General features: G+C 39.7%; 1 protein-coding gene across 1 annotated transcript in view; it reads right to left on the bottom strand.

Annotated features, from left to right (window-relative positions):
* PLB1 (phospholipase B1) overlaps positions 1 to 26,744 on the bottom strand; it is a 78,053-nt gene extending 51,309 nt beyond the window's left edge. Inside the window, exons 1-18 of the mRNA XM_072332451.1 lie at positions 26,696 to 26,744; positions 22,889 to 22,929; positions 21,846 to 21,909; positions 21,306 to 21,364; positions 19,777 to 19,817; positions 18,899 to 18,942; positions 18,103 to 18,187; positions 17,665 to 17,716; positions 16,409 to 16,495; positions 16,088 to 16,150; positions 14,764 to 14,846; positions 10,867 to 10,945; positions 10,055 to 10,159; positions 9,278 to 9,370; positions 3,993 to 4,061; positions 3,083 to 3,163; positions 1,531 to 1,597; positions 815 to 873 (exon numbers count right to left, since the gene is read on the bottom strand). Coding sequence (XP_072188552.1) covers positions 815 to 873; positions 1,531 to 1,597; positions 3,083 to 3,163; positions 3,993 to 4,061; positions 9,278 to 9,370; positions 10,055 to 10,159; positions 10,867 to 10,945; positions 14,764 to 14,846; positions 16,088 to 16,150; positions 16,409 to 16,495; positions 17,665 to 17,716; positions 18,103 to 18,187; positions 18,899 to 18,942; positions 19,777 to 19,817; positions 21,306 to 21,364; positions 21,846 to 21,909; positions 22,889 to 22,929; positions 26,696 to 26,744 — 1,221 coding nt within the window. The remainder of the gene's footprint in view (positions 1 to 814; positions 874 to 1,530; positions 1,598 to 3,082; positions 3,164 to 3,992; positions 4,062 to 9,277; positions 9,371 to 10,054; positions 10,160 to 10,866; positions 10,946 to 14,763; positions 14,847 to 16,087; positions 16,151 to 16,408; positions 16,496 to 17,664; positions 17,717 to 18,102; positions 18,188 to 18,898; positions 18,943 to 19,776; positions 19,818 to 21,305; positions 21,365 to 21,845; positions 21,910 to 22,888; positions 22,930 to 26,695) is intronic.
* Positions 26,745 to 26,974: the final 230 nt, after the last annotated feature.

Raw genomic sequence — 26,974 nt, 5'->3', positions numbered from 1 at the left:
TTGATTAGATCAAGTGAGGGAAAGGTGGTTGAGTGTGTTCAAAACGTTCATATAATTCTAAATTTGCATAAGGAATAAATAAAATAGCAGTGGCCTTGAATGAATAATTCATTTTTATGTTCATTGCATTAAAACACGGTACAGTGATTTTCCATCTTCCTTCTCCCATTTTCCCCAAGAAAGGGGGTTTCAAAGATTAAATACAGTAGTTACTACAGAAATAAGAAATATGAATTACGATATGAACTGTGAAACAGTCATCGCTGATTGGAGAATCAGAGCCATTCTATGTGAAACCCTTTTATTTACCTCCAGAAGTAGAGCTAAAAGATTCTTTACATGAGTTACTTGATACACCTGATAATCTATTATAATTTTTCTCAAATATTTAGTCAGGTTAAATTAATATGGCTTTCTAGACATCAGTGTTATTTTACGTATACACACTAGCTGCAGAATCTTCTGTTTATTCTGCTTACTAATAGCTTTGAAGGACAACACCTTGATTGCTGCATAGAATCAATACTGAAAAGCAAGTTGCAAGTCCACTCTAGCAGGGTATTTGTGCTGCTATGCAACCCAATCTTGCAGTTACTTATTGTTCAGCACTCTTGTGGACTTTAAATGGGAATCATGCATACATTTAATTCATTATCTGACTACCAGTAAGTCAAGGTGGAGTACTGAAACAAATATCAGAAAACTGCATTTGACTCAATAAGGCATATCTATATGCAGTCTCTCTCAAGCTAAAATTCAGAAATGGTCTTTCATTACTTGCTTTAATGGTGGTTAACCAGCAAATTTTACTTACTGTGATTGAATCTCCCAGGGCAGCAATCACCCGAATATCTGCTGGTCTCAACTTATGAACTAATAAAAATAAAAGCAGCGGGAGGGAGAAGATAAAGAAAACATAAATTGTGATAGTTATCAGAACTTTTGTTTAGTATAAACATAAAGTATTGCAAAGTCATAATAATCGTGATGACAACAGCTCAGAATGACAGATACCAAGTCATCCCAAAAAACGATGCATGGTACCTTAATTTGACATTAGCTGCATTGACAAGGGAAGCAGCAAGATATCAGTTTCACATCTGTCCTCTCTAATTTGTTCTAACTGGTGGAAACTGCTGAAAGGCAGGCACAGCTCCAGCGCCAGCACAAGGTGAAAATTTAAGGCTTGTTATAGCTTTCGAGAGGAGATGAAACCCATTTGGGACAGGACTCCACATGGCTCTTTGCAATGACAGCCTAGTGGCTTTTCCACTGTCACTTCTTTGCTCGTACCTGGAACGTTCATTCGAGTAAGTTTTCACCATCCCTCAGGGAAAACTTGTGTCTTGCTACACAATGATTTAAGTTGTTTCAAAAGATCTTTAAATCATGATCAATAGAACATACTGTTTCACAGAAAATTGCACATTTCCTAACTAAAACCAGTCCTTGTTTCTCTTCAACTATCAGGTGAAGTGGATCTATGGAAAAAAATAAATAAATAAAAAATAGGATTGTGTAATACTGTACCTGAATCTGGAACTGTGTCAGAGGGACCATGGTTGAAACAAGGAACATTTGTTCCATAACTTCTCTCCTGGAAGAGCAGACAGTGCAGCTCTTAACATCAGACTCACCGTACTTGTCATGATTAACCATTCATAACTCAGAACATTATCTCAGCAGATTTCCCACATACTTGTGCACATCTGTCACCTCAGCCTTTCCCCAGGCCATGCTAAAACCAACCCTCTGAAGACAGACAAAATTCAGACCACTCAGAAGTTGCACATCTACATTAGCACAACACTACTCTTGCCTACTTGTAGGGCATCTTATTTCAGACTCCATGCCATGCTAAATTCAGCTAAGCAATTTTTAATGCTTCTGTATTCTCAGCTAAGTGAGCTCACACCCTTTTGTGCTTGAACACCCCTGGAATATCCCAGCACTGAACTGTACCTTTGCCAGCAGCCCACAAGCCTGTCCTCTCAACAAACAGGCCTTCAACATAATGATTAGGCTGTAGGTGTAAAGTGAATGCCGTAGCCAGGCACTACGAGGGCTGTGGTACCCATCCAGAAGGGTGACAATACTTCCATCCTCCTAGTACCTTTGGGTTGCAGCCCACTGACAGAAACACCCCCAAAGTTTCATAGCAAAGGCTGACTGTATACCAGAGTGGACCATGACACATAACCTAAGGACATGCACTTGCTCCAGGTCTCCTTAGAGCACTCCTCAAGAAAACTAACTTAGATAAGGAAAAGGTATATTTTTGTCTTGCCCCATTATTCCCTTTTCCTGTTTGCTTTAAACACAACACAGTTATAGTGTAGGCGATAAGAAAGAACACTATTTCTAAAATCAGATTGGCAAGTACTGTTTGTCCCATACAGAGGTCTACAGACCATTAGTAACTAGCAAAATACTTGGAGATACATTAAAATGAGAACAGAAACATTCATTACTATTCCAAAAACATTTAGTCCATTTTGAGTGCAGATATAGCCACTGTATTTTGATACAGACTCTGTATTTTGGGGCACAAAGATGAGCTTTGTTCTTTCCCTCTGTAGCTGTTTGGGAGCACCAAATTCTGCTCAGAATCAGAGAACCATGGCTAAAAAAGCATGGCTACTTACCTCTATGCAGCTAATATTCAACTTACAAAACAAGGACAAAAATGAAAGAACTGTTGTTCCATCAGTTTTGCTATGGAGTGCACCAGATGAAATCAGACCCACACAGTGGTGTCACACTGATTTGATCTAGTTTCCTCCACAAACTAAAGGGCCCTGTTTTCACTATTTCCTCATCCCAGAGAACTTAACGCTTATCTAGATGTTTATAAAACACTAACAGTGAACACAAGACTTAATTTCGGCTGGTTGAAGACATCTACCACCAGTTACTATCTACAAAATTCATCAAGAAGAAAATGTATTAAGTATCTGACTGTTTAGTCAAGCAGGAAATAATGTTTGAGCTTTTTATTCAGTAACATTGTTTAATTAGGCTCCAATGCAATTCCACCCACCTGTCCCACTGAGTCCATATGCTGTAAACAGTTCTGCCTTACCTGCAGTACTTCCTTAGTGTTTGATATCTCTTCGGAAAGTGAGTAGTTACTATTTCTGTATGTGAACAAATATGGATTTTCCTGAAGAAGTAAGAGAAGTTTGTTTAAAAAAAGAACCACAACAAAACAAACAAACAAACAACCCCCACAATAGTGAAAACACAAACAACTGATATTACATTATACTGGACAGAATTTCCATGAGAAGAAAATATAGACAACATTAATCTTTGAATGAACATTGAATGCGTGAAGTAATCCAGGTTAGACCTGAAAATTAAGACTTCAAATGCCATGGGCACAACACTACCTCTTGCCTCAAACCTAACATCAAACAAAACAGATAATTCAATTTCTTTGATGCTTTGATTGCTGTTTAGTGAAGCGCTGTGATGTCAGTAGTGATTTATCACTATTCAATCATTAAAGTCAATGGTTAAATGCAAAAACATTCAAGAATCTGTTCTTTGAACCTCAGAGACATTCAGACCCTGAAGATGCTTCTGAGTTACTGAGAACTTCACAGACAAAAATAGTTAAATCTGACAAAGACAGAATCAAATAACAGAAACGTCAAATTATATAAAATGCATAGATTCAATTTTATTGTTGAAATATATTGATAATGCTTCATTCGTTATTCACAATTTAACAATTCAGATTAGATGGTTTTTAAATAAAAACTGTCAATAAGATGACTTCACTAAAATTTATCAGAAGTTCTCATTTTCTGAGTTCCATCCGTATACAATAAAAACTGTCAATTAGCTTGAGGAATGCCATACTTTTCATAGTGTGGTATCTTGGGAAAGCATACGTTTCTAAGAACTTCAGAAGATGACAGTATTTGAAAACTTGGAAATTCTACAAGGAGTAAGTAAATCTCCCAGCAATAAGGAAATGCTTTTACCTGAGTTGGACACGGGATCTGATGCAATTCTGTGAAATCATATGGCTTTTTCTGCCCAACTGGTTCCATCTGGAAAGGGAGACAACACTTATACATACACAGGATGGGATAGCAGCAGTAACTCAGAAGCTCTAGTGCCTCATGTTATCCATCAAGTTACTACATATTAAAAACTTGTTTTGCTCACGAGTGATTTTAATTTACATCCTACATGCATACCTACAAAATCTGGGAGAGGCCCTTTTTTCAACTCCTATGATCAGACTGTCATTTTGTCATCATTAGAAGAACCATCCACACATTAACTCTGTCTTTGGGAATGCTGGCTGCAAGGCATGGACCTTGCACCACAGCATTTGACTATCTGTAATCGAGGCATTATTTATCAGCTCAACCACAGTAACAGTGGACATTCTCCAGAAGAGCATAGCCTCAGTCATATTTGTGATTCACTCCTTCCTCTAATATAGCTTATATTTGGCTGCAATTAAGAAGTCACTTTCACTTCCCAGTTGGGCCAGGTATGAGAAAGCAAAAGGGTTGTTACCACATTAAAAATTATGTTGCTGAACTTCTTGAGAAAACAGCTCTGAGATAGATTTTACAGAGAGCTTGTGGAAGGCCACACTGCTTTACCTCAGAAAAAGGAAACAAAAAATCCCTAATATAAGTAGAAAACTAAAAGTTGTCCTTTGGGCTACACTTCCATCTGTCATGTGAAGATTATGCTTTAGTGCTCCTTATGATGCAAACTCATTTTGCAACATTCAGAAACAGTGAATATAAAAAAAAACCTTCATCAATTCTGTGGTGGCTGTAGCTCAGTCAGCTGGATTCATGCTAATATAGTCCATTTCCGTAACTATTTATCTACATTTTGATACATGCCATACAGCATCAAAAGGTGCACTCCACCTCTGCATAGAGGCTTGAAAACACTTACATTTGCAGGCATTTATTTGCCTTCCAACTGGATAGATAGGTAAGAAATTATTGCGTAACCCAAAACTCAGTACTGACAGCACAAAGAGGTAAATACTATGAAGAATCACTTCATGTATTCATACACCTTGCTGGGAGCTAATTGAACGGCAGGCACACCCAAAGGAGTTGGTCACTGTTTTAAAATCCTCAGTGAACCTCAGCCCAGTTTGCATCAGCAGAGGCAGCTGCCAGTATCTTAAGAAACAGGACTGAAGGCATTGAGGAATAAGGCAGTAACAGGCTTGACGACACTGATATATGGCAGGCAGGATTACCGTTGTATTTCGATTGTTCTGTCAATGAAGATAACATGGAGGGGAATAAAAAAAAACACCAACAACAACAAAAAACCAGAAAAAGGGCTTACAGTTGGATATTCTTTCAAAGAAGGACTTGAAGAAACTAAGCCTGTGTTTTTGGAGTTTGTTTTTTCTAAAGAATCCATGAAATGCACAAAATGAAGCTCAGAGAGGAGATGTGCTGGGAGCTGGTCATTTTCCATCCCATAGGACAAAACAAAAAACAAGTGAAAAACAGAAACGCTTCTCCCAGGAAAAATGGGCAGTTTCCATGCAGGTGATCTGGAAAGCCATGCACTGAGTCTGTACTGTTGTCTGCCAGAACCTATCCTGAATCCTAGCATATAGGCAGGTTAGCGGGCTCGTCTGCATCAGGACTGCAGAGGTTTTTAAGTCAGTGTGAACCAGTGAAGGCAGGAGAGAGGCAGGTATAGCCTCATGTGGGTGCTCTTCTCATTGAAGTTCTTACCTGGTTTTGGTTTGTTTCTCTCTGATGTTTTTTTGGGAGCCTTCTGTGTTACACACCAAACACAAGGGCTTCTTATCTAAGTTCTTTACGCACACGAAAGGAGCTTTGCCCTCTGATATATTTACAGAGATAAAGTTGTAGGCATTTGCCAAAATTAATCAGACTCTCTGTGGAAAACATCAAAACCGTCTGAGCAAACAAACAGCCTCTCTCAGCTTCATGTCATTCACCTGATGTGCTTGCCATTTGAATTGCACTGCTCCTACGTAACTAGGAATGTTACAGAAAAATTCAGCTATACCTAGAACACATGCTAGCTCAGTTTCTCAGTCAGGCTGAAGTCCAGCACTAGTGCCAATTGCCATTGGATTTTCAAGGTTTTGCCCTTTGGCCTACAGGCAGCTAATCAATCAAAGAAAGAGGCTAGTATCAAGCCTCAGAACAAGCATTATCAACATAAGAACAACTGGGCTGATAGCAGAAGGGAAACACTCTGAAAACATTTCCTCAGCACCTCCTCATTCTGCTGTTTGCTGCTCAATAAATCATGACCATGATTTCCTATCAGTTCCCAATATGCACTGTGTGTTGTCAGTATAAACCATTAACTCTACTGAAGAGGACAGCTAGAGTGAACCTTATCCAATAAATTTACTTACCCAGTGCTTTTTACACTGAAAGCATCTTTCATATCATCTCTTTTTATACAATGGCAGAATACTATCACAGGCAGATAAGGAATCTGCCCAGGGAGGTGCCTTTATGATAATCACCATTTGTGTTAATAAAACTCCTCCTGAATGAAAGGGGAGGCAGGGAAATCAAAGGGGAAAGAATTTATCAAGGGACACTACTCCAGTCTCCTTACAAACTGTTAGCAACAGGCAGTTTTGGCACATCTTGATCTTCATCCAAATCATCCACAGGCTGTCCCCTCATACTGGGGAAAAACACTGAAATACAGGAAAGTTGGTAGTTGGAAAATGGGGAAAACATGCAGAGAAATAAGAAGCAGAGGGAAAGAAGGCTCTTCACAAGGCAGAAGCTGCACAGAAAAAAACGTATCTGAAGGGACAGAAGGAATCTGCTACCAGCTGAGTATAAGAATTGGAAAGGGCACAAAAGGGAAAACAGCACTGGGTTAACTGAGTATGTCTGCGGTAGTTTTAAATCTTCAGAAGACAAGTTCTGGCCTCCTCTTTTCTACAGAGCCCGGACTGTGAAGAAGCAGAATAGTTGCTACAGAGTGTTGCTAATACTACCATAACTCCTTGTAAAGTATATGCAAGAAGCCTAGTATTGACATTCTACATAAAGTGAAATCAGAAAAGCTGAACAGTAAGAAGCCATAGAAAAACAAATTTATACCATAGGATATTAGGGAAATGGGGAAAAAGAAGTAAAATTTAAGATGTGAAGCCCTTTAGAAGCACATGACCTCTGATAATGTCACTGTCTTGTAAAAGATGGATATAACTCAAATCTAGAGGTCATCTTCCAACTGATAAACCCTGGAAAACATAATAGATCAGACTAGATGGCCAGATCTGAACCTAGATGACTCAGATTCTCATAATCTTGGTTCAGTTAGCCCCAAACAATTCCTGCTGCAGGGGCTCAAAATGGGCAAGCAAACAGGCAGCCATCTGGCCCTTCCCATCAGAAAGCTTTATTTTCTGCACTAGTTGGAAAAGTAATTCAGGATTTCATTTCAAAAAATTGAAGACACATACACAGTGCTAAATAAATGAAAGGGGCCATTTTTCTCAGAAAATCAGATGTTCATAATGTGGCTTTCTCCTGTCTAGGTTAAATATTTATAATCATTAATATCTGGAGGAGCCACCACCTCTTCCTACTTTCTTACCAATCACGTTTAAGTGAGAGCAGGAACTGTGACGTAATACTGCCACTACTGATGAGTACACTGAGACACAACACAGGTAGTCTAAGTAATTCACCCCATTTTTTATAGAGAACTGAGACAACAAATTTAATTCAGATCTCAGGAATCTGACTTTCAGCGTCTGCTGTGCTCATTCAATTAGCGAAGCTAGTTACTTCATGAGACTGAAGCAAAAGAATGATGTAGAGGCCCAGTTTTATCATTGCATCTGCTTTGCAATAGAAGAATCAAGATGGGAACTTTAACATCATGGTAAGGAGTGTCGCAGATAACAGCAAAATAGATGACTAGATGCAGCACATGTGGTCAAGGTTAAAGCTTCAATGCTTGATCAGCTTTAAACTCTAAACTTCACACTATCTATTTAAAATGGCAGATGTACACAGAAAGATATCTTTTATTGGTACAACTATTATTTCTAGCTATGTCATCAAGTTGAATAAGAGAGAGTTCCTTCCTGCAAATCCTACTTCTTTAAATGGTCAGCACCACAGCAGCATTACTACTGCCAGAAATAGCATGAAGTGAAACAAGTACACATCCATTTGCGTGGATTTATTTTAAGAGTGGTGCTAAACAAGCAAAAAAGTTGGATTTGTTGTTCTTGTTTGTTTGTTTTATCTTTAACTTCACTGGCCAATGCAGATTCCTTTTAATGAAAATAAGATGGTGTGTGTAGCTTATGCTGTGTGTTATAAGAAGTTTGTTAGGGGAAGAAAAAAAAAAAGCAGACAACAGATCTTCTAATCCAGAATGAACAGTAAAATCAACATCCTCGTCAAAACTACTGTTGTCATAGTCGTATCTACACATGGCACGCACTAAGCAGTAACATCCTACTCTGCTCTATTGAGCATAAATGCAGCTGTCTGCTTTTTTTTGTCTCACTGAAAAGCAGCTCCCATTCCTTCACTAGTCTCCTCCATCAATGAAATGCAAACTCCTCCAGTTGTATGAGCGTGCACCCAGTTACTCATGCAAATGCTGTGTGTTACTGCCTCAAGCCTGCAGAAGGAGACAGCCTCTTACAGAATTGAATGTTGTTTTAAAGGTTGAGTGGATCAACAGGACGTGTTTCTGTCAGACATGCTTTCTCTCCCATTCTAAGTTACCACTGTTTGGATTTTCTTAGCTGGGTAGGACATCCAGCTCTAGAGGAAGCAACAGGAATTCCCCAAGTCTGCCTGTCAACTTTTTACTATAAGCAAGACTAGCAGAATGAAAAAAAAAAAAAAAAAAGTGACATTATAAGACTCATTAGTAAAAAGTGGGATGGATATAAAACAAAATAGTACAACCACTTTATTCTTGGGTTATGAAAAGCCTCAGTTGTCACTGTGCCACAGAACTGAGGCTAGCAAAAGGGTTTGCCACAGCTCCTCTACTCCCTGGGAGTAGGGCTACTTCGGAAACATTTCTGAAAAGTTCTTGGTAGAAAGTAGCAGCCACGGAGCATTTAGGATTATTGGAGAGTAGATTCTTCACAATGAAAATAAATCACGATATGTTTCTTTCCTACGTTCCTCCTTTCTGTCTTTCAAGCTACTCAGAGCCTTGCTAGTGTGGAATTGCTACCAAGTGTCTGTACTAAGTCCAGTAAGGCAATAAAACCTGTAGTACTGCTCACCATGTTCTTCCAAAGGCTCAAAGTCATGAAAGTATAATCTTCTTCCAGAGTTTCCACTTGTGTCTTTGATGTGCTGAAGAAACCATCCCTGCCCTGAGAAATCATTGAGAGCATGATGAAACAGAGCAACAAAAAAACATAACCACAATAGTGGCAATACAGGAGATCAGGGAAATGTGCAGATGCAATCACATGAATAATTTGGAATAAACAACACTTGCCTTAGCTAGCACTTACAGGCTCCAAAAACATAAACATAAAAACATAAGATGGCACTGGAGAAAATAACAGAGCAATTTATGGAGAAGAAAAGTAATGTCATGGAAATTAAGTCTGGCATTTGTGCACGGATCAGCAATTAAGAAAACAAGCCTTCCATAAGATGAACTGACAGCAAAGGAAGGTTTTGCAACATAGCAGACCCAAACTGCCTGGAAGACAGATTTCCTTCTCCCAGTCCACTTTGCTCTGATACTGAACAGAGGAAAGCAATGGAATTAAGATATGGTCAAAGAGTTGTTACAGTGCCTGTGAACTGGACTATTACCCACCACCAACCTATAATACAAATAGCCAGCAAGTATTTCATACTGGATTTTGATACTTTATTGAATGATCCATTATCTACAAAATCATACCTTCCCTCCTCCAGATCTCAAGGTGTGTTCTACATGCCTAACTAACTTCGTCTTTTAGATAGGAAGGATCCAGCTGAATATTGCACTCAGTCTCACAAGACACACTTCAGAAAGAACAAAGAAACATGCATTTACTCACCAGACTGAGCAGAAGATTTGTTTCTTGGAGAGAAGGCTGAAGAATGACAGTGAAATCATCCTTTTGATCGTACCTCTTGGACTTCAGAAGTTTTCCCCAAGCATCCTAAATGGACAACCATTTAATCAGGTAAGCATTATTATGTAAAGAGTGTAACACATGTGCAATTCACTGGAGCTTAAAGTGAACTTGGATTATCCCCATCCCTAATAAACCATAATAATCAAATAACATAATTCAGAACAAAGGCTGTAATTGAATGAAGCCATCTTATGCAATAGTTAGAAAATCCTTGTGGCTATGAGAAAGATACACTGAATTACCACTGAATTACACATGAATTACCACATTTCTTTGACAGGATGGCAAGCTTATTATGGCAGTGACACACTGTACTTACTTGCCTCTCCATCATTCTTAAAGAAATTCCTGCACAGCTGCCTTTGTCTTACTGAAAAATTCCCTTTTCTAAGCTGTGTGCCATCAACAGCCAAGTTACTGGACAAGAAATCATTTCCTTAATAGGTTATAACAAACCCTAGGTTCTGAAAGCTAAATAGTCATTAGAAACTGAAAGAGATGCTAAAGTCACTCAGATATGCAGAGAACTCATCTTCATTGTTCCTGATGTGAGAAATGGAATCAGGATTGCTGCCAATATAGTGAAGAAAAAAAAAACAAATCGAACCAAAGCAGTTTCTAATCTTCCTCACCACTAACCCTCCCATAACTCCTCACTTCTCTTTAATCTGGAAAATGAATACACAGACATATCTATCAATACAAGCACCATGCAACAGAAAATGCCTTACCTGATAGGACCACCTCAGAATGTTATAATTTAGCATAGAGTGTTCGTGAATGCAAGTGCACTGATTCCCAGTTGAATTGCTGCAGAGAAGATGAAAGACAATTATGAACTTTAAATAACTGGACAGAAAGCACAAACTATTAGGATACTGACAAGCATACACTAAAGCCTAAATTGATGCATACACTGACAAAACTCCATGTCAATGTTTTATTATTTTAAATGCAGAGTGATAAATATTTCTGTGTCCAGAGCCTTGAACTGCTACTTTGCTTGAAAGCCTATTCAGCTGGCAAATATGCCAGACTTGGATAAGCACATGGTTTCACAAGCCAGCAGCCTGTTCAGGCTTAAAACTGCTGCACTAGTTTTCAAACACTTTCTTTTCTATCGTCACATAAGAAAGCTGAACACATTCAGAACAGAAGGACTTTTGCCTTAGTATTTGGCAACAAGACCACCATCTAGAAGCTCAACACTAAAAATTCTTAATCACACTAAACAGTGGCCAGGCATTATCAAGCAGCTAGCTAATCTCCATCAAATCTCTGACCTACAAGATGAGATCTCCATACTGCATATTTCTGCAGCCTGCAGGAATACTCAGACTCTCCCTCAAGGCAATAGACAGGAATAATATTAGATATATTTGAGATTAGGTTAGCTCCAGTACAAATATACTCAGCTGAAAATTCCTGGATAGGTGGCAATCTGGAAAAGCCTGTAGTGGGACTGCACTACAGTAAGCAGGTGTAAACAGTAAGCACCAGTCAGGATCAGACTCTCTCTCCTTTTCACAAAATTCTAGTTTAACCTGTAAAGTGTCAGTATTTCTGTTAAAATGATTTTTATTAGAGCTGGTGAGTGAAAGAAATAGGAACTCATGACCAGCATCCTATCACAGACTGATAGACAAGTACGAAGGGGGCCACTTAAGAACCTCATACAATATACAAGAAGAGTTGTATGCATAAAAGTAGAGTTCATAAACTGTTCTTATGCTCTTCTTAGATACTTAGGCTTCTTCTTTTGGCTGGAGATCATATTTTTTCTTGAAAGCATAATCCAGAGATTAGGATCTGCTAACCAAATATTGAGGCCTTAATCTGGGAGACTATCTGGGCCTGAGATTGAGATGAGCCCAGAACTTTTATATCTAAGCACAAAGCATACAGACTGGTGGAACTGTTCAACCAGATAAACATAGCTTCAAGATCATATTGATAAGTAAGCTTGCCAGAATTCTCCACGCAATTGCTTCTGACAGGGAAAGTTTCTTCTCTGCTTATGCTTGTTGTTAAGCACATGGTTACACAGCTGCCAGACCCCCTCCTTGACTCCCCCTCCTGAGCTGTATGCGCACAAAGCTTGTGCAGATCATCAGAATGAATATATTAGTACATACGGTGTCTCATGTCATGAGCACGAGAAAAAAATTACTAAAGTGAAACAGAGCGTAATCTCATCAGCTGTAAACTACTCTATCATAACTGTCCATGTGCAGACTCCTACTCCCTGCTAAATTGGGACATAAGCTACTCACACTTTTCTTTAAAGGTACCGAGAGAGGGAGATGGCTGAAAGCATCCATGCAAGTCGTTACCATAGAGGAATTAGCAAGTTGGAAGTTCTCCATTCCACCACACTCTAAGCCCAAACAGTAGCTTTCTTTTAGCTTCATAACTGTTTCTAAAACCAGTTATTCCCTCTACAAATATTGTGAGCACTGATACCTAAAAGCTTATGCTTTTAAAGACCCTCCAGAGTTTTCAGTTCAAGAGCTGCAGGGCAGAAGCAACTCTGACTGAAGAACAGGGGGTGAGTGGACCTTGCAGTCTTGTGATCATAATGATTGTAGAGGGGTGGAGTTAACTTTCTTCACAGCAGCCCATAAAATTGTAGAATAGTATGAGTTGGAAGGGACATTTAAAGGTCAACTAGTCCAGCTTCCCTGCAATGAACAGGGACACATACCACTAGCATCAGGTTGCTCAGAGCCCCATCCAGACTGATCTGGAACGCCTCCAAGGACACAGTATCTATCACCTTTCTGGACAGCTTGGTCCAGTGCCTCACTACTCTTATTGTTAAAGAACTCCCCCCTTTTAGTTTGAAATTATCTTCCCCTGTTCTAGCACAACAGATCCTGCTAAAGAATCTGGCCCCTTCTTTCTTACAGGCCCCCTCACGTCCAGCTTGCCATTCATCATTCATACTCCTAATCCTTTTCAGCTGGGCTCTGTTCAATCCTTTCATACCCCAGCTTGTATGGGTAGTGGAGGTTGCTGTGACCCAGGTGCAAGACCCTGCACTTTGATTAGTTGAACCTTCATGAGGTTCTCCTGGACCCACTGCTCAACCAGACTAGGTCTATCTGGATGGTATCTTGTCCCTCGCGTGTGCTGATCACACACCTTGGTGTCACCCACAAACTTGCTGAGGGTACGCTCAATCACACTGCTTATGTCATTTGACGAAGAAATTAAACAGCATCTGTCCCAGTACTGACCCCTGAGGGACATCACTTTTTGCTGATTTCCACCCAGACATTCAGCCACTGACCATCACTCTCTGGATATGATCTCGCAACCAGTCCCTTGTCTATTCAACAGCCCACCCATCAAATCCATATTCTTCCAATTTGGAGAGAAGGATTTTATGAGGGACCATGACAAATGATTTACTCAGGAACAACAGACAGATGACATTAGTGGCTCCTCCTTGTCTACTGATGCAGCTACACCATCATAGAATGCCACTAGATTGATCAGACAGGATTTGCTCTTGGTGAAGCCATGCTAGTTGTCTCATTACAGCTCTCTCTCTTCCATGGGCCTTAGCATAGCTCACAGGAGGATCTTTCCCAGCACAGAGGTGAGGCTGGACAGGTCTATAGTTCCCTGAATCATCCTTTCTATTATTCTTAAAAATGAATGCGACATGCCTACCTGTGCGATGTAGTGTAGGGAACCTGCTTTGGCAGGGGGGTTGGACTCGATGATCTCTAGTGGTCCCTTCCAACCCCTACAATTCTGTGATTGCCTTCTTTCCAGTCACCAAGGACTTCACCTTGTCAAGACTTTTCAATTGAGAATGGCTTGGCAACTACATCAGCCAGTTTCCTCAAAACTCTCTTATGGCACTGCCTTTAGTACTTGTGACTAAAACACTGTTGATCACACACTAATACTTTGTCATTGCTGAACAGTGCTTGCAGTGCCAAAGATTTCTGTCCTTTCCTACTATCCCACCCAGTGAGTAGGAAGGGGCTAGGAAGAAGGGTGGGAGAGAACAGGGCCAGTACAGATTACATGAGCTGACCAAAGGGATATTCCATAAAATATAGTGTCATGCTCAGAAATAAAAGTTGAGGTAGAGGATGAAAAGGGGTATTTTGGATTCTGAGGCCATTGTTGCTTGGAGACAGAGTGGATATTAGTCCACTCATTGGAAATGGAGTTATTACCTTTGAATCATTTATTTCCTCACATCTTCCCCCCCACTTTCCTGAATCTGTTAAACTTTCCCTTTAATCTGTTAAACTTTTATCTTAAGCTACATGTTTTTGTGCTTCTATTCTTCCTTTTCTCACTCTTGTCCTTCTAGGGAGTGGTAAAAGGGGAAAGATTGCTTGGTGTCAACTCACCACTACTGCAGTATGCACTCTTTATACATAGTATCCAAACTGATTAAGTTAAAGCACCTACTTCCTGCAAATCCACCTGCAGAGAGAATGCATCAGCAGCAAAAGTCGAGATCCAAAAACCTGTGATGTACTTTGGCATCGAGAGCAGAAAACTGTTCAGAAGTCTACCTGGCTGGTATAGAGCCAGTACACACACTGGACAACGAACAATAGTAGGAGATAGTGTTAAGAATTTAAAGGAGCTTCTATTACCTGACATTTTGAAGGTCTTGGCACATGAGAAAGGAAGTTGTCATCTCAGTGGAATCTACCAAATTTACAAATGCTTTGGGGACCTGCAATGATAAATTAATCGCATTAATATCTGCTGCTGGAAATCATAATTCACTGTTACTGCTACTTGCTAGCATCTACAACTTTTGTTACCTCAGAGCTAGGATTCTGTCTTCATGAAATCAGCGATCTGAGTCTTTACCAGTTTCTTCTTGAATCCTACTCCTATGCCTGCCATCTAGAATAACATGAGTCGTCATCTGTGAAACTCTCATGATGATGATTTCTTCACTGAGATCTACTTCATTTTTACATGAACCACATGGCCATCAACCAACTAAACTGAATTCAGATGAACTAGGAACTACTGTTTTTGTGTCAATACGTCAGTGCAATGCTTGAAGATGAAATATCTTGTCTAATAGCACAAACATTCACACATCTTGCCTCACCCCTCCCCTAACGATAAAGCAGCTTTCCATTTAAATAAAGATATTTCACTTTCATTAGTGCACATATACTGATTCTGGAGATGATAGAGGAGGGAATCTGAAGCAGATGTAGGGGAAGAACTTCACCCATGTGCAACATTTGTCAGTCTCAAAAGAATGAGTGCCTGTGTCCTGATGTAATCAAACTGGAGCAGATGTAGAATATCCTTCAGTCCATCAATCTAGTAACATAAAACTCTTGGAAAAAGCTATTGAAATACTTCAGATAAATAGTCTGTTGTAGTAGATATACATCCTTATCTGCTCATTAGTAGACTAATGCTCAGGACAGAATATTATATATTATAACATCTTATATATATTATATGTATATTAATGTCTTATATATATTATAATATTATAATGATCTTGAATGTCTTTTTTCCCCCTGATATAAACAAGTCTCCAATAGGCATTTAGCAGCCTGTACACTGCATGGACTGCTCCACATATCCAATAATTACATTTATTTTCATAAAGACCACTATTAGAAAGGAACATCTTTCAGATTTAGATTGATCTAGTCCATTTTTCATGCAAATCACTTTAAAAATAAACAGCATAGATTAAGTAGCACATCAGTCCGATTAACAAAGCTAGGCTGCTACCTGTCTGTCCTTTCTCTTCATATGCATCAGATTTTTAAAGCACAAATAAACACTTACTGGCAATGTATGGTGCTAGAGGATTAAAGTCAATGAGATTTGTGTTGTGAATCACTTGAACACTGATACAAGCCAAAGTTCAGTAAGATAGAAAAAAAATAAATCAGCAAAGGATTCAGGTATTGAAAACTGACGAATAAATCTTACTTCTTTATATAAAAAGTCCAAGACTTCTTGAAGTTTTTCCAGGTTGTCCAATACGCAGTTCTTCTATAAATGTGATAAGAAACAGCTTAAAAACCAATCAGAAAACTGTTCTACTACTGCATCTCAGATTTGGGATTCTAAATCAAGTACATGTTTCTAAATACAAAAGACTTTGTGAACCAGAAGCTCTTGTTAATGAATAGCATCACTCCAATCTTCTGGAACCACCTACTGCTTTGGTTCACTATGACAAAGGGTAGAGCTTGCAAAAGCGATTGAATCACACACTTTGACTGCTAAACCACCCCATGACAAGATTACCGGTTGTGTGGAGGCACAAGAAGAGCACAGGTTTTCAGCACTAAAGAAAACTGTGATCAGTTTCCAGTCATTTTGGAAGTCCATCATCTGGGGAAAAAAATGAATAAAAAAATTGAAAGGAATATGATGTAAGAGGCCTATTTGCTGTCCTTTCTCTCATACAAGATTTAAATCAGCAAGACAAAACAGTAGCCCACTGCCCAACCCCAGGTGCTTTGATCCCTTCCATCTGACTCATCAGCTTCCCTCTAGAGGAGGCAGCAAATAGATGGTAATGGACCAAACCCTGCCATTAAAGCTGAATGCACACCAATAAAAAAAATTAGGATAAAGACAGAAATTGCAGCTGCCATTGAAGAGTTCACTGGAAATGGGCTCGCACTGCTCAGTGTGAAGCTGTATGCTGCTTCTTTCTAACCCTGATGAAGTTTACTGACAGATTAACATTCTTGAGCTGCTGAGACTGGTTCATCCTGGTGGGATGCAGACTAGAGCAAAAATCTAAGGACTAGAGCCCTGTCCAGCTGTCCTAAGTCCATCAGGCAACACCTGCCAATCACAAAGAGCATTGATTAGAAGCCTGAAGTTCCATAAAAACTTGTGCTAAATTCATTCACATACAGTCTCACGAGCTCCCTACATAGGGACTAGGTAACAGCCAAATCACTTTGGCAGTTACATACACGAGTTATGTCAAGATCATCTTACAAAATAACATGCCTGAGGCTTAAGAAGAGAAGAAAAATGAGTGCTTAAAACTCAGGGTGGGATTTTCAAAGCACTCAGCCATGAGTGGTAAGACAGTTCTCACCATCATCAACCACTGATATCAACCAAAGCATATCTTGAGCTTTTTGAAAATACAGTCCGAAGATAGCAGGAGGAAGAGATAAATATCAAGAATTACAATTTTGAGTTGGCTTCTCAGAAACACTGGCACAGTTACAGAGTGTAGATAGAGGTCTCACATCCTTAAGCAATACAAAAACAGAAATGTTGGCTTCCGTGCCAACCTCACCAGCCTCTTCTGGCAAACACAAAGCAGGTGAGCTACTTTCAAGAACAAAACTCCATATCTTAAAAGAGTACAGAACTGATTCTATTTACACCAGATAGACCAAAGTCTGATAGCCTCAAGAAACAGGATGCCCTATTTTGAGGAGATCTTTAAGTGGTGGTTGAGGTATTTCATCACATTTCTCCCTTTTCCAGCTTGGAGACCAAACTTTCTTAACTGTTCTGTGCTTTAAACACACCTGGTTCTCTTTCATGAGCTTCACTATTTCTTCAGCTTGATCCAAGAGGCCTCTGAAAAGCAGAAAAAGAAAAATTATCAAGGCATCAGCAAGGGTAAAGCTTTGGCAGATTTTTGTTATGAAGTCAACATTTGAAACATCAGGTGGGATTCATCTTTTCACTCCTAAACGTGTAAAAATTAAACTCTTGTCTGAGTTATACAGAAAGCCTGGGGTGATAAACTCACATTCAGGCATCTCACTTTCAGATGTGAGTTTAGAGAGATGAAAAGAGCAGACACATTTCTAACCCTTGGCAGGGTCCGACCCTGGGGAGCCAGCACAGCCTGGCACTGAGCTTATTTTGCGTTCAAGTGAAATTCTCCAGCATCAAATGCATCTACCCTCCACCTCTGCAGATATAAGTGAACAGCCCAGCCAAAAACCCCTCAAACTTACATTGCTTGACCATCTGATGCTGCTTCCATTGTGCCAGGCAGCGGAGACTGGTGCAGGACCGAGGGATTAAAACTGCTAATAAGAGCTGAATGACACACACAGGTCAGGCTATTTCTGTGTATATGAGACTGTTACTCTGCAATTGCACTATAAACAAAGCTGAACCGGAACATAAAATGTAAGATCTAAGGGATCTTTTGGCAGGCATGAGAGGCTCACCCATGCTGCTCTGCAGCTGTTTTGCTGGTGCAGCTCCTATGAACTGCAGTTCTGATATGTGAGTTTGTCTCCAGACTCAGGTGAGAAACATTCATCCCACCTCTTATGTCAGCCACAAGTATGCGCAGATTTAAATACAAGCAGCTGTAGAAATCAGCCTACTGAAAATGGGAAGCAAGTCAAGACTCCCTTCACAACAGTCAGCTCATAGATGATGAATTTGCATGTGGTGCACACCTAAGGCAACCTCAGAATAAGCCTCTGAGCATATGGCAGCAGAAAGAGCACTGGACAAACGAACTCACACAAGATCTCATTTGGCTAGCACTGGCAGCATGCACGCTGAAGACACACCAGCAGGGACTGGGGCTATCCAGACAGCCTGTTCAAAGCCAGCACAGCTAACCCAGCCTGTGTTGCACTCACATTCACCCAACGCACCTTCCCTCAGGCCCCCCTTACAGTCCTGTGCTGCACTTGTGCTGTACACACACTGCAGCCCAGCAAAGCCCTTGAATCTCAGCTAGCACTCCATTCATTTAATCTGCTTAAGTTTGTGTGACAGAAAAAAACAGACCTGCCAAAATTTCCACGCTCACTTCAGGGAGGCTCTTTCCTGTGCTGTAGAAAGGGAAGAGAAAAGAGAAAACAGGAAGCTGCTGTTATTCCATTTCTCAAAGAAAAGTTACATTACAGCACAGCCTCAGCATCTTGCTAGCTAGGCTACAGCTCGAAGCATGTATTCATAGCAGCTGCTGAAATTAAGAATGAGGCCTTTCTCTCCCTAAAATCATAATGACATCAGCTACTTCTGAGTCTCAGATCTCATTCTTTCTTTTCACTCTACATGTTGCAATAATTGTCCTTATGCATATACACAAGCAGTGCCAGGACCTCTCTCTGTGCATGCACAAGCAGACACAGACGTTCATGCAACTATTGAAAAACAGCAGTCCTTTAAAAGTTTGTCTTTGCAAGGCCAAATCCTCATCTGGAATGCCTCAAAAAGAGTTACACAGATTTGCATCTCTGAGGCTCAACCAGATGATTCTACTCAATGATTTATATCTGCTAAGAAAGAAGAAAATGGTGTAGAACTTGCTTATGAACAATGGGAATCATTCAGGCAGAGAACAGGCGAGGTATAAGAGCTCTTGCATTCCTTTTTTACTTCAGTAAATGTACACGTTCAGTCTCTAGCTAGTGGAGGACATTTACTACATAGGTTTAATCTTAGAGTAACAACTCTTAAGGTTATGGCAACCCTAAGGTAGTTGCATATCTTGGACAAAGAATTTCTGTTAACTAAGGAAGGGGGAAGGTCCAATGCCTCAAAATCTTTTCTATTTAAGTAGGCTTTCTTCTCCTTCCAAGATAACAACAAAAATTGCGTTGTGCCTAATACAGTATAAATTGGTATCATGAAGCAAATTAATGCTAGCAACTCATTTTTACCTTTGAAGTAAATTTTCATGATGTATGCCAGATCCCAGTGGCTGTGAATAAGCAGACAATGAGAATGTCATTAAGCAAAGGTACACACTCTGCTCCCAGTTGTACACTCTTTTCTCATATGTTTTCTATATACTCATCTCCATTATGCTTCAGTTTGTCACAGATGTAGATTATTTGCCAGAGCTGTCATTTTCAGCACTTCCTTATTACAATGTGTTCTCATAGTCTAGTCTTTTTTTTCTTAGGTATTGCTTTCATTAATGAATTTATTGCATGTGGCTTAAAATAAAAAGTGACTAAATTAACTCAAATTCAGTCAAATGAAATGCTGTTCTAAACCATATTGAATTTCTCTTGATATATTTCTTTTCAACAAGGGATGTGACCTGAAGTCATTAGGATTATTTACACAAATGGCACCCTGCCAACATGGTGCCTGATAGAAAAAAACCTCCTTATAAAGAGGAATTTCACTGATTTCAAAGAGTCTAGGAGGAGACAGTGAAGTGTTTGCTCTAAAAAAAAGGAGACATTCATTATCAGAATATCGTTTATACATTTTCCTACTGCACCACCCACAGTCAATAAAAAAAATTATCATCACAAAAAAGACGTTCTCTGAAGCGCCACATGTCCAATATGGGCAAAGAACCTTCACATTTAAGGCAAATCTTTTCTCCTAAAGAGGGAGGTACTTGCAGAAAGTCCAGGGATGCTGATTTATTTATTTATTTATTTTATGGAAAGCTTTAAGAAAAGGCAAAATATGACATCAATTCAAATTACAAAGTTGTTTTGTGATAAGGGAGAACTTCCCCCATTTCTTGGAAGCTGTAACCCTACAACAACTCCCAGCTTTTGCCCATTAAATACATTTTTACACTTTCTCAAAACTTGGCAATTGTAGTAAAATGTTTTTCATTGGGCCTCAAGTCTATTTCAGATATTTACTTCCAACTATTAAGGCAAGTTAAGATTACCCAAATCTAACTACCAGAAGAGGTAGGAGAACGTTACTCACTGATTTATACATTGAATTTATATATTTATGATTCATCCAGAGCTTTTTCCCCGCAGGATAGAAACACTTCAACAGGATCAAAATCCTACTGCATCTCTTGATAGTTTGTCCTAATGGCAGTCATCGCCAAAACCGTACATTTTCCCAGTCTGAGTTTTCCTAAACACTTCTTCCAGTAATTCAATCTGTTCAGCTTATTGTTAGGAAAACCCAAGCAGACTAATCAGATATCATGGTTCTGTGTAAGAAAGAGCGTAGTCATCAAATTTCTCCTTCGTGAAGTCAGCTGGCTATTTTTAGATTCAGAATATACTGAAACACTGAACATTCAGAAGTTATTTCCAGCCATTTTTCAGCAGAAAACTTTAATGCTCGTGGAAAGTTTCAAGTCATAAACGCCCTCACTGGGACCCCAAATTTTACCACCAGCTCAGTTCACCATTACCTCATCATGGAGTCAGAACAGAGGAAATGGGTCACATTCAGTACAGTTCATGCATGTACTTACTGTTTGCAAACTTCCTATTGCAGTGACTACTTTAATGTCAGCTGGCCTCAGAGTGTGAACTGCAGAAAAGTTGAAAATCAGGTTAGAAAATAAATAAATAAATAAATAAATTTGAAAGAAAATTAGAAAAATACGTTCACTAGTGTATTAAAACATGGCAAAACTGATTGAAAGCATGCAGGAAGAAGTCTGTACTGATCTTCTGGACTGGTAGCCTTAAATCAGGAAGGCAGAATGAGAAACTTCACTTAGGCGTTCAGTAAACGCTTCAGATGCATTGAAATGTTCAACCAACAAGCAAGAAGAGACCACAAAAGACAGTGGTGAATGATTTAAGTAATTACCAGCACCCTCAGCAGCTGAAGAAACAAAGGTATTTTTATGAACACAACAAAAACCCTGCAGAGCCCTCTCTCAATCACTTTAATGACATCAGACACACAGATAGCCCCTCAGACCAGCTGATTTCCTTCCCTCCATGTCAATTTTCTAACACCTGTGAAGGTGAAAGCCTCTACAAGGGTAATATTAAGTACAAACCTGAAGATGAAGGAGTCTCAGTTGACGTCACATGCTCGCATGAAAACTGGAAGTTTCCTAGAGCCTTTGACATAAATAAATATGGTTGATCGCTTATTTCCAGCAAAGAGATTGGCAGAACGAGAGGTCATAGAGGCTCTATTTTCAAACAACACCAAGCTCTTACTGATGTAACAGAAACTTTAAAGAACAATTGCACCTCTGTTAGAAATACATGGGAACACAGTTCTGGGTAGCTCTCTTCAAATCCACTCTTTCCAAACTCTACACTTTTTTGCTCAGCTTTCTTACCAAATTCCTACCGAGCAAACAGTAAAGTGTGCTGAACACACCCTGTAATTTTCATTGTTGTGAACAGAGAATGCTTAATCTGGAAGATCCCAAAACTGAGCTTCTGCATGCATCTTTGTGTGCCACAAGGCATACAGTGTACAAAACAAAAAGCCACAGCTCAAGCTTGAAGCAGGAAAGGAAAAATGAAGCAAATATATCACCCATATTCTGAGCTCTTGGCAACAGGCAGAATTCCCATGTGAACACAGAAAATACCAAAGAGGAAAATAAAGAGTGAGCTGTATTTAGGGCAAGGGTGTGAGTGATCTGAATAAACTCAGCACGAGAGGCAGATGACTGTCGCTAGGAACAATTATTTCATGCCTTCCTGCATCCTGAAAATAGGTATGGTCCATCTCTAATACCTTAAAGAAAGACTAAAGACAACAATGTGCTTCTAAAAGAGCAACAGAGCATCTTGGAACAAGCACTAACCACAGTCAGCCTATGTACAGGATGTGCAACCTAATAACAAGCGGTGCTCAGAGAAACTTATTTCCTGGTGAGATACTGTAATCTTGCAACTGTGGTATCACACCATTGAGTCATTTGCTTTGCATTTATTCTTTGCAGAACTCAACAGTTTAGCACTCTAAGCTTTTCTTCCACCTGCCTCAGAGGAAGTGACAGCCAAAATGATGAAGATAGATATTGAGAAAAGGAAAGAAGGAAGGGAGGGAGGGTGGAAGGAAGCTGTTCTCATAATTTACCTTTAGTTTCCCCAGCTCTTCCAGGAGATCATCTGTCTTTCCTTTAAAATAAAATAAAGAATAAGGAATTGCACAATTTTTAAGCTTAGAAAAAGCCTTCAGAAAACACAATAAAACTAAAACCACACAATCCCTAAGAGAAGTAACTTTTCTTCTCTTTCCTATTTTCCAAAGGTAAAGCTTGCTACAACACCAAATATATTCTCTTAGTTTTGGGTATACTAATGTAAGATTTTTAGTTATTATAGTCTGACGAGATTTGTAGAAATTAGCAAATTACAGTTAAGTCATATACATAGATGATGAGCCCCATCTTCCAAAAGCCTTAAAAACTAGTTTTTCCAGTTTTCCTCTTCAGCCATCATAGAATGGTTTGGGTTGGAAAGACCATAAAACCCACCAGCTCCAACACACTGCTGAGGTCAGGGCTGCCCCCCACCAGCTCAGGCTGCCCAGGGCCCCATCCAACCTCCCACAGCCTCTCTGGTCAGCCTATGCCAGCACCTCACTGCCCTCTGAGTAAAGAATTTCCACCTAATATCTAAGTAAAATCTCCCCTCTTTTAGTTTAAGGTCATTCCCCCTTATCCTGTCACTATCTGTCCATGTAAAAAGCCAGCCATCCTCCAGCTCATAAGTTTCCCTCAAGAATAGGAAGGCTTCAGTGAGGTGTCCCCAGAGCATTCTCTTCTGCAGACTGAACAAGCCCAACTCCCTCAGCCTTTCTTTGTATGAAAGGTGCTCCAGCTCCTCTGGAGCTGCTCCAGCAGCACTGTGCCTATCTTGTGCTGGGGGCCCCCGGCCTGGAAGCAGTATTCCATACGGGGCCTCACAAGTGCAGAAAAAAGAGGGAGTATTACTGTTCTCCTGTATTATGATGGATTTTAATTTTGTTTCTCAAAAAGAGGCGCCAATCTGCTTTCCTTGTGAGAGGTACAAAATACCCAGGACAACTAATAAACATTCCCATTAACAACAAGAGATTTTGCAAACACCAACAAATTCATGTGTGAGCCAGCTCCCAGTTTTTATGCCTTAGAAGTGCAGCCTTGGCTTACATTAGCATGTGTAAGTTGAAACTCCTTCAGAAAGGAGCAGTTCACATTAATCTACATCTTCCACAGCCACAGAGCAACATCACACTGTTATGTGATTGCCATAGCGATAGAGAAACATCTACAATTTCTCCTCGTCCTAGAATGTTGATAGATAACATAGCCTGTTAGAGCCAGAAGTCAGGCCTGCAGCTAATTCAGCAAACATCATTCTCTTTCCTTGAGTGTACACTTGGATTTGTAAGCATCTATTTGAGGTTATCCTAAGATCTTCACAAAGGCAGCCATGGAATCTGGGTTTGGATTTTCAGCTGAACTTCAAAGTGTGCTGAGAACAGTCCCTTCTTGCCACACCAATGCCACAAATTTCTGCAAGTTTCAGATGCCCTGCTGTCTTTTCTCCTTTAGTATCCAGAAGCTAACCTGAGAATATTTAGTCGTCCTGCTGCATGCTTCTGCTGATATGTCCTTCTTTCCACCTCAGAAAGTAAACGGAGAGCCAGCTCAGCCCAGCAGGGGAGATATCCAGGCTCAGACTGTTTGATCTCCTCTCACGTGGAAGTTGTTTCATAAGTCTGGACTCTCTTCCCCTTTATCCTCCTCCTAGTGTTTCTCATTTTACTTTTGACTTGAAAAGGCTAGGCAGACCTCATGAGGTGAGTGAACCAGACTTACACACAGCACTACAAATGCTGTGGTAATTGCTGGTAGCACCATGTTGATGTCTTTGGAGAGCCACGTACCATGAGGCAGTATCTAATTTAGAGTTCTAGCTATGCACAGATGACGGTGAACTAGTTTTGCCTGCAGTACATTACTTTTCAGGTTGAGCATCCTGAGCATTTTACATCAACTAGCCTGTCCCCTTTACCTGATGCTGAAATAAGCTGAAAGCACCCATTCCAGCACAGGCAACAGCCCGTTCCAGCAGTTTCCCTCTCCTTTCTTCTCTGTCTGAAGATTTATAATTCATTTCTTTATTCCAGCGCTTTTAATTAGATCCCAAAAAGGTGTTTTTGTCCTTGAGACAGTTTAGCTTCTTTAGGAGTACTTGGTCAAAAGATTTTCAGAAATCCAATTGCTGCAGATCCCCAGACCCTTCTAACACAGAAGCCATTCTAAAATCTAATTTCGCATTTGCCACTTTTAATTCCTGACATCAACTCTGACTGAAGAAATGCTGATTGATAACCAAGACTGCTAACATGTACACACATTCATATTTGTTTAGTTCACTCCCTTGGGTGAATATCATCAACTTCTGGCAGTTTGTTGCTATTCATTATCAATTTGTTTGGGGATTTGATAGCTCCTCCAGCTTGTCCCCTCCCCAGAAAGGACCTTAGTGCAAGGTCTTTTTTAAGCTCTTGTGCTTAAGCACATCACAAGGGAGGGAATAAATAATAGAAGAAAAAGGTCTTTTCTGTTGAGCTTCAGACCTTATTTTCTGTATGTATCAGGACTTCAGATTCCCTGTTTCAGATGTATTTTGAAAGAGAATCTCCTATTTTTTTATTCCTTTGGACATGATTCCTTGCTTCCCCTCAGATTCATTTTTGACTTGCCTGATTATACTTTAACCAACCAGTGCATACTTTTAGTTTTCTTTGTTTGCCTTGGATTTATGCTTTCTATAGGATGTTTTTTGACCCCTGCTGCTCCCAGTATTATAGTTATTCTGTGACTCTACCACTTAATATTTCAAGTTTGTATTTTTAATTTTTTCCAAATTCTCTCTCCTTTTCTTCCCCAGAATAAATATTTTTCAGAAAATTTTTCCAAAATCTGGAAGAAAATCTCTATTCTTTCTTCCTTTGATTTCATAGTTAACCTGTTTCTGCTAATTCTTACAGGCTCTATCAATCCACATTTTCTCCCACATCAAGTTTTTTCAGGAATTTCAGTCACGGTGCATCTTTTTTTCCCAAATTAAAAAGCCGAAGTGTGACCATTTCTTCCACTTATAATAGGAACCAAAGCCTCCTAACAGCTGTTTTTTTATCAGAGAACCTGACAGGCCTCCAAAGATACTTACTCTCACAGCCTACTGTTAACATAGAGCACTGCTGTTATTTATCACAGCCTTCTTACTGGCAAGAAGCTGAAGCAAAAAGCCAAGACAGGCATGACATCTGTAGTCCTAGATCACCTACAGAATTCAGTATCTGGTACCACTGTATGAATTTCACATAACCAGTAAGGGTACAATGCTTTCTCCAACTCCGCCCCCCTACCCCTCACCCCCACCACACTCCTTTTCTCTCTGTCTTTTTTGTTTTGATTGCTACAATTTGCTCAGGTTATGTAGAAAGTCTGGAGGAAACAGAAATCTGAGCAACGATGCTCTGGATGTCAGGAGATGGCCTACCCATCCAAACAATTCTATGTCACTGAAAAGAAAACAATCAGAGGTACAAATACAGAGTAAAACCTCTGTCTCTTGCTCCAACATCTGCACCTCTTTGGAACAGATCTCACCATTAATTAGTTATTTGTTGGTGCTTTTCTCGTAAGAAAACTTCAGCATCTACCAAAGATGCAATCATTCTCCAGAGCTGTGTAAATCAATGCACATACTTGTATCTAAAATGATCAAGCATATTCCCAAATCACAAGCAAGATCACAGTTTTACTTCCCTATTTTCTTCACCCCGCTTAAAGACTTCTGCTTTACACCCACCCTGCAACAACTAAAAATATAGGTTCCTAACTACTGTGTAATGAGAATTTCCAAAGGACCTTTCAATTCTTACCTTCTGAGGAAAGACACCAAAGGAAGAACAGGCCTAACAATAGCTTCATAAGTGCTTCTATGAGCAGGTAAAATGGAGAGCTGTGGGTTACTTTATGGCTGCTAGGAAACAAATTCTCTTCTTTTTCCTCCTTTATATTCTACCAAGCTGATAACTCAGCAGCCATAAAATTTATTAGCCTATTTACCTTTGGAAAGCAAAGCCATGATGATAACATTTGCATTTCTTATTTCAAGGAGCTCTGCAATCTTAGTTTATGAATAGCCCCATTCACAGGTC

The sequence above is a fragment of the Excalfactoria chinensis genome, chromosome 3, assembly GCF_039878825.1.
Source record: "Excalfactoria chinensis isolate bCotChi1 chromosome 3, bCotChi1.hap2, whole genome shotgun sequence".
In the NCBI taxonomy this organism is placed as follows: Eukaryota; Metazoa; Chordata; class Aves; order Galliformes; family Phasianidae; genus Excalfactoria; species Excalfactoria chinensis.
The sequence above is the reverse complement of the archived record's forward strand: the minus strand, read 5'-3'. Positions and strand labels throughout refer to the sequence as shown.